General features: G+C 50.0%; 1 protein-coding gene across 2 annotated transcripts in view; it reads left to right on the top strand.

The window, feature by feature from the left end:
• Positions 1 to 10,332, top strand: part of ZFYVE26 (zinc finger FYVE-type containing 26) — a 61,345-nt gene extending 51,013 nt beyond the window's left edge. For both annotated transcript variants that reach the window (XM_037125903.2, XM_037125902.2), the window contains 7 exons: positions 394 to 591; positions 1,290 to 1,489; positions 2,301 to 2,442; positions 2,711 to 2,770; positions 4,509 to 4,691; positions 5,268 to 5,312; positions 8,098 to 10,332. In XM_037125903.2, the coding sequence (XP_036981798.2) occupies positions 394 to 591; positions 1,290 to 1,489; positions 2,301 to 2,442; positions 2,711 to 2,770; positions 4,509 to 4,691; positions 5,268 to 5,312; positions 8,098 to 8,301 (1,032 nt within the window). In that variant the 3' untranslated portion in view covers positions 8,302 to 10,332. The remainder of the gene's footprint in view (positions 1 to 393; positions 592 to 1,289; positions 1,490 to 2,300; positions 2,443 to 2,710; positions 2,771 to 4,508; positions 4,692 to 5,267; positions 5,313 to 8,097) is intronic.
• The last annotated feature ends 1,972 nt before the right edge of the window (positions 10,333 to 12,304 follow it).

Here is a 12,304-nt window from a genome sequence, read left to right as displayed (position 1 = left end):
ATCTTTTAGTGAAGGGCAGGAGGCAGTGGAACAGTTGTGAGCGTGGGATTTGCAAAGGCGTCTGTGACACCCAAAAGGTCTAGGACAGGGTTGTCAAACTCATTTTCACTGGGGGCCACATCAGCCTCGCAGTTGCCTTCAAAAGGCTGAATGTAATTGTAGGACTGTATATATGTAACTACTACTTAACAGTTAAGCAAGAGCTTGGTGTTGCCACTGGGTAGAAATAAGGTGCCAAGCCAGATAAAACAAGGTGGAGGGTTGGATTCTGCTCGTGGGCCTTGTGTTTGCCACCTGTGGTCTAGGAGGACGCAGAAGGAAATTCCGAATGGGTGCCAGACAGCGCCAGACCCAGGCTCAAGACTTGTGACTTTCTGCTTTGTCCTGCTGTAGGAAAGTCCTCCGGAAGTCTTCATAGAAGGCATTTTCCAGCCAAGCTATAAAAGTGGAAAGCTACACGTTTTAGAAAACTTGCTAGAATCCATTGATGCAACCTTGGAGAGCTGGGGAGAGTACTTGCTCGCTGCCTGTCAACATTTACAGAAGAAGAACTACTACCACATTCTGTACGAGCTGCAGCAGTTTATGAAGGTGAGCGTGGACCCCAGCCTGCCTTTTGTCTCTGTCACTGATGCCCTGTCACACGCCAGGGGACACTGCACACAATCAGTGGAACAAGACTCATTTTGTCCCAGCCCTGCTATTTGACTGGTACTCCAGCAAATCTGAGTTGCTCTCTAGCACTGTTAAGTAATAGGATTGCACTCCCCATCCAAAAGAGGTAACCTTTAATCTTATCAGTAGTGGCGTTCTTCAGAATCCAAGTCACCTAAAGGTTAAAAAAGAGGTAAGTGGTAGTTTCAGGGTAAACATGAGGCATGAATGCAAAATTCATTGGAATGAAGGATAAGTGTTTTTAGAGAAGATGCATGAAGGGAAAGGAAACAAGTTTCTCCCAGTCCATCCGAGGGTTGCCAGTACTACATCACAGGGAAACCGAGTTATTCAATGCCATAGTGAGAGTGACGCCGAGTTGAATGGCGAACCAACAGTCCTTCTAAAGATCTCTTCTGTGGTGGAATACTATCCTACCCAAGGGCTCAGCCAGTCACTTCACTGTGGGATCTCTTGGGCCTCAGAGTGACTGATACAAAGCAGTGCAACTGCCGGAGGAAAGGGATGCTGGCAAGCAAGCGTCATGGGCGGGAATCAGATCAGAATTCTCCTCACACCCCCATCCTCCAATATGCCTGACCTCCTTTGACCTGAACCCTCATTTTTCCTTCTAGGACCAAGTCCGGGCAGCCATGACCTGTATTCGGTTCTTCAGTCACAAAGCAAAGACATACACGGAACTGGGAGAGAAACTGTCATGGCTGCTTAAGGCCAAGGACCACCTGAAGATCTACCTCCAAGAGACCTCCCGCAGCTCTAAAAAGAAGAAAACCCCCTTCTTCCGAAAGAAGATGACTGCAGCCGATGTGTCAAGGTAGCTCCGGGTTCAGGGAACAAGTTGGGTGGGGCAGAGAGGGCCGAACTGAACGGCTGTTGGGGAACCAGCTGCTCTTGACTGTGCCTAAACCCTTGGAGTGGGGAAATATACTCATCTAAAAGGGAGGATTTCTCGAAGACGAGTCTAGTAGCAGCATGAGAGTGAGGGGGGTTGGGATCACATGTTACAAGCACACGAAACTCCAAACCCCTCACAGTAGGCACAAGGGGCCCTGCACCATCTGGCCCCTGCCTGTGGCTCCACCTCCTCTCCCAGCTGCTGTCTTCTAGCTGAGCATCCATCATGCCGGCCTCCCGGGGTCTCCTCAACACACCCAGTCCTTCTGCCCTCGCAGCCTCTCTGCCTGCTGATCCCGCTGCTTAGGACGCAACCTCTAAAGTAAACGCACCACCGCCGTCACTTCCTGCCGCACAGACCCAGTTGCTAGTTATGTTCTGTGTTTGCTCATCATCCACTCCCCTCAGCCGGTGGACTCTGTGAGGGCAGGGTTCATGACCTCTGTGGTTAGCAGCACCCCGGTGCTCCGGAAATACTTACCGATGCAAGCATTGGTCCTCATCCAGTTCCACAAAGCACCTTCACTATTGTGAGTCTGTGCAGGGCACCAGACCACCCAGTTTTGTCTTCTTATGGCCGCTCAGAGGGTATTTTGCTCTCTTCTCCTTCTACATCATTTCTTTTGCCTTTTCCATTGCTCCGTCATTGTGATTTCCCAGTCACCCAGCCCTAGTCATGTCACTCCTGAAGCCCCTTACGAGGCTAGACGGTGGGTCTCCTGTCCCTGTAGGCACATGAACACTCTTCAGCTGCAGATGGAGGTGACCAGGTTTCTGCATCGGTGTGAAAGCGCTGGGACCTCTCAGACCACCACCCTGCCTCTGCCCACCCTGTTTGGAAACAACCACATGAAAATGGACGTTGCCTGCAAGGTACACACGGTGTTTCAGGCCTCCAGCAGACTGTTCTCTTCTGAGCGTTTGTCACCGTTGTGATCGACCCATACTGTTTCCGTTGTTCGGTGGCTGCCACGTGGCTGGAGTGCAAGTCTACTTCCATCACTCCCGTGTTCCCAGTGCCTGGCTCTTAGACTCTCAACAAGTGTTTGTGGAGTAAATGAATAAGTGGGGGCCCTCGCTCCTGTTTGAGGGGCTACTCCCAGAATCTGCTCCGTTAAGCACGTTGCCTTCTCCTTTTCAGGTCATGCTAGGAGGGAGAAACGTAGAAGACGGTTTCGGGATTGCATTCCGTGTCCTGCAGGTATGACTTGGCTTGCCCGAGATTAAGCTGAGGGCGTTCGCACCTGACCGGTTCTGTGAGAGGTTATTTTTTTCAGAGAATTTTTATCTCCAGAAAGGCAGATTTACATGCACATCAGGATGAAATTAAGGAGGTGGCTATTAGAGAACTGGGTCAAATTCAGGAATCTAGGACTCTTTACTGAAAGTCAAGTAACCAGTGACAAATTCATCAAAAGCTAGCAAATAAATACCTGATACAAGTCGAGGACACTTCCCCATAACTGTTTACCTGCAGAACCTCTGCTCACCCCTCAGGGGAGTGTGGCTACAGGAGGTGGCCCCTGAGGGGCGGGCGGGCCCTGCTCAGCAAGGGGGCCACTGGCACCCAGGGCTGCCCCTCCACCCGCCCAGGAGCTGGTTTGATGAGAACCATCGTTTGCCATGTGTAACTCACTCCCGTGTATAATGTGCACCCACGTTTTTGGCCCAAACTTTCAGGACAATCTTTTGTTTTAATTTTTAATTCAATTTTTTATTTACTTATATTCAGAAACAAAACCAGTCATCTTATTCCAGGGTATTATTTTGTATACAGATATTATTATTGCATTTTTAGAGTTACACTTTTAATGCAGTGAGCATAAATAAAAGAATTAAAAACATTTATGTAGCCCTGGCTGGTGTGGCTCAGTGGATCAAGCACCAGCCTACAAACCAGAGAGTTGCTGGTTCGATTCCCAGTCAGGATGCGTGTCTGGATTGCGGGCCAGTGGGGGGCACATGGGAAGCAACCACACACTGATGTTTCCCTCTTTCTCCCTCCTTTCCCCTCTGTCTAAAATAAATAAATAAAATCTTTAACAAAAAAAATTTATATAGATATGGAATTAGTACTGCCTGTGTATAACGTGCATCCTTATTTTTTCCCTCAAAAACGTGAGCAAAAAAAGTGGTCATTACACACAGCAAAATACTGCACCTTTTCTATTGCCTATGATTAGAGGCCCAGGTGCAGCTGTGTCACTGGAGCAGCGGCCAGAGCAGGGTGCTGAACGGTGGAGCAGCGCAGCTTCCCCAGACCAGCCCCTGCCACACGGCCGCGTGCAGACCCCGGGACCATCCTCTGGGCTGGCAGGGTCTGACACCGAAGCACTAGGCGTGTCTCACGGACCAGTGGCTTCGTGAACAATGGAGAGATTTCTTCCTTCCCAGCCCTCGCAGTGCCGGACAGAGCTCCCCACACACAGATGCCCCGGTGATCAGGCAGCTCCCCCCAGACCCTGTGGCAAGGGTGGTCCTAGACCAGGCTTAAAGTTAAAGTGCCTAACGGGCAGCTTCCAGCAAATTAGTCTCTTCGTCAGCTGGTCTATTTCCGAACACTAAGGCGCCTCTTAACAGCACCCAGGGCAGCACCTACCTACACCAGCATCTGTTTCCCAAGAACAGATGACTCAGAGAATGAACTGCTATTATGAACTTGATTAGAATCTTTTCACAAAGTGATACAACAGCAAGTGACATGTATGAATTTCGATATTAAGGTTAAATGTGTACGGTTACTTCCTAAATGTCTGCTTAACTCAAAAAAAGGAAAATTTTGCTTGTTTTTCTGTTTGTCTTACGTGTCTTCTCCATCATGACTGCGGTCAGTATGGCTTACCTGCACCAGACATAGTGGGAGCTTTTTAAGTGCTGCCTGCTTTCCTGCTGCCCATGTCCCCTCCTCCCTAAGCCCAGCATCCCGCCTTCTGTTCTAGGACTTCCAGCTGGATGCTGCCGCAACCTACTGCAGAGCTGCCCGGCAGCTGGTGGAGAGGGGCAAATACAGTGAGATCCAACAGCTGCTCAAGTGTGTCAGTGAGTCAGGCATGGCAGCCAAGAGTGACGGGGACACCATCCTCCTCAACTGCTTGGAAGCGTTCAGGAGAATTCCACCGCAGGTGCGCTCACTCCCAGACCTCTTGGCTCCTCCCTCTGTTTCAGTGTTTTTGTTCCCCACAATGTACCTGAAGCTCTGCAAGACCGCTTTATCTTTCTAACCCTTCGGTGATAATGGCCTCACTCTAATCAACCTTTCTCTGGAAGGAAAATTCATGGTAATAACCTCTCTACCCAGAAGGTAGCCCTCAGCATCCATTTTAATGTTGTTCACTCCTGGAAGTGTCCACGGATGGTTGGCGTGAAGTGCCTCCCTGTCATTGTGGAGGAGGTCAAGGTGGGTCTGCGCGTGGCCTTGGAAGCATGTCACCTGTGAAATTGTCCCCCTGTGACAGAGCCATATCATTTGTGAAAGCCAAAGACAGGCCTCTTGAAAGCTGTTCCTTCTCCTCAAATTCCTAGGCTCAGTGTTATCATTAGAATTTCTTTGTCGCTCTTACAGCAGGAGTTGAGTTTAAACAAGAGTCCAGCGGCATCCGCATCCTGGAGTCGGAGCAGCTGGGCCAGCGCCGGACCGGGCCCCAGCTCTCACGCCGGGGCCCTTCCCCCTCTCACGACTGTGTTTCTGTTCTGCACAGGAGCTGGAGGGCCTGATCCAGGCGATACACCACGATGACAACAAGGTGAGCAGAGTTGTCTCCACACCCTGGTGGTGCTCGCGAATGTCGCCGTACACTCTCCTTGTCGTCTTTACTCCTTGCTCCTTGGGATGGCTCCATCCTGCCTGGCATCTCATTCGTTCTCCAGAGCTGGAGCTGGGACCTGGATCAGGGTGGTGAGAGGGGGTAGACGGGGAATGTCTGAACTTTGACCGCGTGAGCCTTTCCCTTCGCGTTTCCCTTCGCGTTTCTTTATCCCCAAGACAAACGAGCCCTCGGCTGCTCTTGGGGTCTCCGTTTTCTGTGGAGGTCTTCTCTCAGGCAGTCCTAGGAAATTCCCCACTTCCACCATCAGGTGACTGATGGAATGAGGTTCTCAGAGTGGGCGGGCATTTCTTTTTAAAAATTTTTATGTGTTGATTTTTTTTTTTTTTTAGAGAGAGAAACATTGATATGTTGTTCTACTCATTCACGCATTCACTGGTCGCCTCTTATATGCACCCTGACCAGGGATTGAACCCACAATGTTGGTGTGTCAGAACAGTACTCTAACCAACTGAGCTACCTGGGCTGGGCAGGAATTTCTTTATTCTGAAGGGAAAAGGGTACCATCTACAGTAGGATAAAGACCCCACCTGACCCTTAACCCACACATGCCCACTGGGGTCTCATTCTCTGGAACAGGCCTTTCTCTGCCCCCTTTGAGCTCTTCCCTGTTTAGAGGAAATCAGTGAACCACTGCGTCACATTGCCTTTTTGAGGAGTGCCAGCCAAAATAAAAGTTCCCAAAATAAAAGTGCTCCTGGCAGCGGACCCGATCCACCTGCCATTAGAGGGAGGCCCACAGCCCGGGAGAGGGATGGGAAAACGCAGCCAGACGGCGTGGCCACTAGCAGTGGGCTGACCCAGCAGCCGAGGGGGAAGGATCCTGGTGCCAGGCAAACAGCTTCTTACCCAACCACAGACCGACTCCGGGGGCAGTACTCCCAGTCCCCGGAGTAAATTTTCAGGGTGCTCTCCATTTAAGGGGTTAAGGCAAAAATGTTCTTAACGTTTCTTTATTTTTGCAACACCCTCATGGGTTCCTGTGGCAAGGATCGAATTCTGACATTCTGAAACGTGGAGGCTCACTTTGCTAGAATCCAAATGAGTGCCCGCCAGCCAGGCCAGACATGCAGGTTCCCTGGTTCCCAGACTGCGGTCCTTTTCCACGCCTTCAGCGAGTCTCCCACTCAGCAGGATGGGGGCTTTGTCCCTGGGAAAGACATGCACTAAAATCTAGACGGGCATTACTTTTAGGAGTTGTTTCTTTTTTCAGCAGCTGTCTTACACACTTAAGTAATCCCAGGCCACAAAATCTTACCAAAAAATAGCTTTATTTGGTCCCTATTCCAACCTTTCTGGCAAAGTGCCCTCTTTCTCTGGGTAGAGATTCAGCCTGCCGACTTGTGTTATGGATTTAACGTACACATAGGCACCAAGTGGGGCCGAAGGCCTGGGTAAGAACTAAGGTCGTGGGGCAGCAGGCAGACACCCAAACAGCAGGACCTGACGATCGCTTTAGTGAGCTCAGAGCACACCAGACCGCTCTGGCTGTAGGAGATGATGAGTAGGACATGACAACTGGGCTTAGGAAAGAAGGCCTTTAGTGACCAAGACAAAAAAATATGGAGCACCGCAACATGCTGAAGGACTTGTCCCCTCCAACCACCAGGAGGGACTGTCACAGCCGAAAGGGAGCTTCTGGATGGCCTTGCTGTTGGCTGGCCTGGAACACCGGCCAGTCGGGGAGGTGACGGTGAGATTGGGACCTGGGCGAAGGGGTTCCCATCTTCACCAGGCTGGGGACCCTGAGATGGAGCATGTCCAGAGCGTAGGAGAGACACCCTCATGCCCAAAACTGAGCTTCCTCTGATGCAACAACCAAAGTTAGACCTTTTCTAATTATGTTTACAAGTTTTATTCCCCAAATTTCTGTTAAAACATTTTAAACTGAGCAGGTTGAAAACAGAAACATCAGCCCTGGCTGGTGTGGTTCAGTGGACTGAGCACTGGCCTGCAAACTAGAAGGTCGCAGTTTCGATTCCCAGTCAGGGCACATGCCTGGGTTGTGGGCCAGGTCCCCAATATGGGGCATGTGAGAGGCAGCCACGCATTGATGTTTCTCTCTCTCTCTCTCTCTTTCCCTTCCCCTTTCTCTAAAAATAAGTAAATAGAATTTTTTTTAAAAAGAAAAAAACCAAGGAGTGGGACCTGCATGCCCATCGTGGGGGACAGGGTAACTGTTCACTCAGTCACTCGTTGTTCATTTGATGCTCACTGACTCCCCACTACATGCCAGGCTCTGTGCTAGGCACCAGCAGTGCAAGGCGGGGAAGAGCAGACCCTAGTCCTGTCCCCATGGATCTTAAAGTCTAGTCAAGGAGACAGACATCAGTCAAATAATCACCCAAGTAACTGAAGTCATAACGTGTGGGCAGCAAACCCAGGAGGAGGCGGAGAGCCCGGGATGGGGGGGGAAGACCTCAGAGGGAGGGGACAGCCAGCCCCTGCCTTCCCGCTTGCCTCCTCCTCTTTGAATTCTTGTTTTATTTGTAGTATCTTTTTACACTATAAAATAACACAGCGTAGTAGCCTAGTGCCCAGGATATTTAAAGAGTTGCTATAATGTAATACAAGGTAAGAACCCAGTGACTGATTTGGCGGGGGAGACGGTGATGGCTCGTGTGCCTGACCCGGGGCAGCACTGTGTTTCTTGGTGACTGGTCACTGAGGTTTCCTCTCCTCTGTCTCCCGCACCCGTTGCCAGGTTCAGGCCTACCTGACGTGTTGCAAGTTGCGTTCTGCCTATCTGATTGCCGTGAAGCAAGAACACTCACGGGCCACGGTCCTCGTCCAGCAGGTGCAGCAGGCCGCCAAGAGCAGCGGGGACGCTGTAGTGCAGGACATCTGCACCCAGTGGCTCCTGACAAGCCACACCCGAGGCGCCCTGGGCTCAGGCTCCCGGAAGTGACAGCGGGCCCTGACAGCTGTGGGGCAGGGCTGATGGAGTTGCTCCCACCTCTTTCCTCCTGTGCAGTGAGACTTCCTGGCTCTGCCCAGGTCGGAAAGAGCTGGGTCGGGCGCTACTTGCCGGCTTGGGCAGGGACAGGCCCTTTCACACAAGTGCCACGTTTCTAAAACTGCGGAATCTGTGTGTGTGTGTCTGGAGACAGCCAGTTCTTCCTACCTCAGAGTGAGTGTGTGTGCACGCCCCTGTGCACTCGTGTTTACGCTCAAGCATTTCTGAACAAATGAAACTCTTCTCCTACTAAAGAGGCACTTTTATTTTAGACCACTGCCGGTCTGAAAACCTTCCCTGCGTTTTGGTTCTTAACCCGGGTCATCCTCTTTGTACACAGCCCCCTCTGTGTGGAGACATTCCAGTAGTTTCTTGTGACTAGAAATGTTTTATCGAGAATCATAGAGCAGCGCCAAAAGGGTTGCCTCTTTTCCCTGCTTTGCCTTCCCAACATCCAGAGGGGGCTTTGGAGCAAGTGCTTCCTGTGGAGTAAGACTGCTCCGAGGGTCTCCCCTCAAAAGCACAGGAGTCACGTGAGTCTTTGGTTGGCAGTGTGAGCAGAGGCCCCTCCCTCAGGTGCTGGCATCTGGAAGCTGCGGCTGCACAAACAAGTGATCTGGTCTGGAGCCCCAGGCACGGGCAGGAGGGCACTCATCCCAGGGAGAGAAAGGCGAACCTCTGCAGACGGAATGCGGGGGGGATGCTTAGGAGCGCAGAGCTGGCTTTTGTGGATATCCCTGCTGCAGAGGGAGAGGACCTGGCTCCTTCAGGGAGAGGCTGGAGAGAGGGACGGTAGCCAGGATCCTGGACTGAATGGATAGACCTTTCTATCTGAGCTGCAGTCCTATTGGAACCCCTTGAACTGGTTAGGAAACCACTTCCTCTTCTCTCCCGCTTCCCTTCAGTCTCTTCAGGACCCCAGGGCAGACAGGCAGAGACCCTGGGTCACTGACAAGGCAGTGAACTTCTTTGTCTTAACAGAGGGAGTCAAGGGTTTGCTTTGGAGGTGGGCCTGCAGGCAAGAGTCAGACGGGAAGGCCATGAATAGGCCCCATCCAGTTGGTGAAACTAGGTGATGTGCTCCTTTAATATGGGCCTGTCTTCCCTCCCGAGATGGGACGCGTTTCAGAAACGATACTCAGTGACTTGGATTTGCAGGTGAGAGGCCTAAGTAAAGCTCTGAGCCGCCCACCAGCCAGAGCTCAAGCCTGAGCTTGATCTCACATCTGCTGCTGAGACAGATGGGAGCTAGCAGCAAAGCCAGTGTCTCTGGTGCTTAGAACCCTGTGGATTTCCCTCCAAGCCAGGTGTTTTGATAGTAAAATAAACAACTATTTTGGGCTTCTGTCAAGTTCAAAGTTTTTTTCCTATTAAAGAGCAGAAAGAGTGCAAACAAAATACTAGATCTCTTTTGGGGGAAGTTTGACAAGTGGCTTTTCCTTCTTTGAGTCATAGAATGCCTCTGTCTCCCAGGACAGGCCACCCCGGGGCGTCTGCTTGCCCCTCTGAGTCTGCCCTCTTTGCACTGAACATAAGCACTTTATATGAATGGTTTGCAGCTGTCGCAGCCCTCACACTGGGATGTTAAACCAGATTTCCCTGACTTTTCCCTGGAACAAAATAATAACCACTGACTAGACTGACAGGAGACGAGGACAGAGGCCTCTGAGCATCACACTGTGGTCTCCAGCAAAAAAGGAAAGAAACAAGCAAAAACCTAATGCACACATTGAAGGGTTGAATGTTTCAGCACAAGCAGCCACAATAAAGTCTCTGTCCTACCCGTGCTTGGCTTTGTGACTTCTTGGGGATGTTGCTCTTACCCTTCCCTTTCTTTTTGCTTCACGTTCTGTGTGGAGACAAAAAGTGGGTGGGAAACGCCAGATGGCTTCCCATTCTTCAACGTCTCTAAATGATTCCCGGTGTAACTAATGACTTTGTCTCAAGTTTTCTGTGTATTAAAAACGATTAGTGTACTCCCTACTACTGGAAGACTTGTTTTATTTTATTTTTTTACTCTGTTGGAGTAGGGGGTGGAAATCAGTTACACATTTATTAAGTGAAAAGTCCCTCCTGCCCCTGGCCCCTCAGCCCAGTGCCCTCCTGGAGGCCACCAGTGTCAACAGGTTCTTGTATAGAGTTCCAGACCTGTTTCATACATAAACAGCAGTGATAATGAAGTAGTATTCTGTGGTCAAGGTATGCCACAATTATTTAACCAGCCTCTATTAATGGGCATTTTAGGTCACTGCTGTCTTTTGCCACTAGAGAGTTATACTACAGTGAATCATCTTGTCCAGAATAACCCAGAGAGAGGACATGCACAGCAGACAGATGTCCCCCCAGCTGTGGGACAGTGACCACTTCCCCACACCCTTCTCTCCACAGTTATCAAACTTTGTAGGTCCTTGCCGGTGTGACGAATGAAAAATGGTACTGTGAAATTTATTTTGTAATACTGTTCACCATTTTTTTAATTCCATGTCTTTAACATCAACCAAATTGTGAATCTTTGAAAACAAATGTCGGGTCTTTGGGGAAAGCAGGACTCAATTGTGTTCTCGCCACGTTCTCAGAGCAAGCGTTTGCAGTGTGACACCTGAGCCGCAGAGAGTGGCGTCGCTGCCATTACCTCCTTTCCCCAGAAACAAGATCTCATCCAGTTCCTCATTAAACACACGTGTGCCCGCGCGCGCACACACACACACACACACACACACACACACACGGTAATGATAGAAGTACACCCGAAATCCGCCTGACATGGCACAAAGACGGGTCACCACGAAGAACACTGGAACACCAAACTAAATCTAGGAGAGAGGACCACTGACTAAGTTTAGAGACCTGAGACACCCCAAAGTTACCAGATACCTTTGGCTGGAACCTAAGTAAAGCAGATCAAATGCTATTAGACTGTTTTTATACCCAAACGACCGAATAGCAATAATCACAGTAACGCTGAGAGAAATGCCTTTTCTTGGCCATTGTCCTCCCTTCCACAGTCATGATGTTGACTAACCCAACCTGGAAAGTTCCAATTCTTCCCCAACAAATTCAGCCGACATCTGGTTGCTGAGTGGCATCGTTGGTGGAGTGCTGCCCTGCCCCCAGTCTCTTCACGGTATTTCTGCTTGGACCCCCTCTCTCGCCACCGCCCTACCCCACCCTCCAGTCTTCTGTTGCCAAAACTCCTCTTTAAGCCCATTGTAAAGTGCCATCTCCACTGATCATTAGCTTCTCTGGCTACACTTCCTCTGCATTCCACTTGAAGGCTGAAATTCTTCAAGGCTCTCTATTCTCTCCTGACACTCTTACACTGCCAGAGAACCGAATAGTTTCAGCAGTCATCTCGAGTTCTAAACCAGATGTTTCTGCCTAAATTCTTTTCCACATCAGACCTGCATTTTGACAGCTTTTTAGAACTCTCACCCACATGGCTGACTCGCACCTAAAAACACAAACATCTCCGAAGTGTAACACATCCTAATCCACCCATAAACTTGATCTTCCTCTTTCAGTGGATATGAGTATTCATTAACGTTGTTATCACTATTGAGCATGCTGCCCGAGTTACAAACCTCAGGGCGTCTCTGTATTCACTATTTCTTCCTGCTCCTCTTTCAACGAACATTCTGGTACCTACCATGCAGCAAGCTCATATCCAGTTTAAAGCCCATGTTCTATCATCCTACCTTCCCGGTTGGAAGAGCCTGGTCCTTCCTTCATCCTGCTCATTTCACTTCAAGTCCTTGTCACCTCCTCCCCTGACTGCCACAGGAGGCTCTTCTTCACCTCAAGCACCTATCCAAAAAGTGTACCTCCTACTACTCCACGCGAACAAATAATACTGCTAGAAGAATAAACAGACTTCCCTATAATCCTGAGGTATGAAAAGACTTCTTAAGCAGATGGAAACCCCAGAATCCTTGGACCATCCCACTGTTTTTTCTAT

This window comes from Artibeus jamaicensis, unplaced genomic scaffold, assembly GCF_021234435.1.
Source record: "Artibeus jamaicensis isolate MK-2021 breed Jamaican fruit bat unplaced genomic scaffold, CSHL_Jam_final contig_851, whole genome shotgun sequence".
Classification (NCBI taxonomy): Eukaryota; Metazoa; Chordata; class Mammalia; order Chiroptera; family Phyllostomidae; genus Artibeus; species Artibeus jamaicensis.
This window is presented reverse-complemented; position numbering and strand designations above follow the sequence as displayed.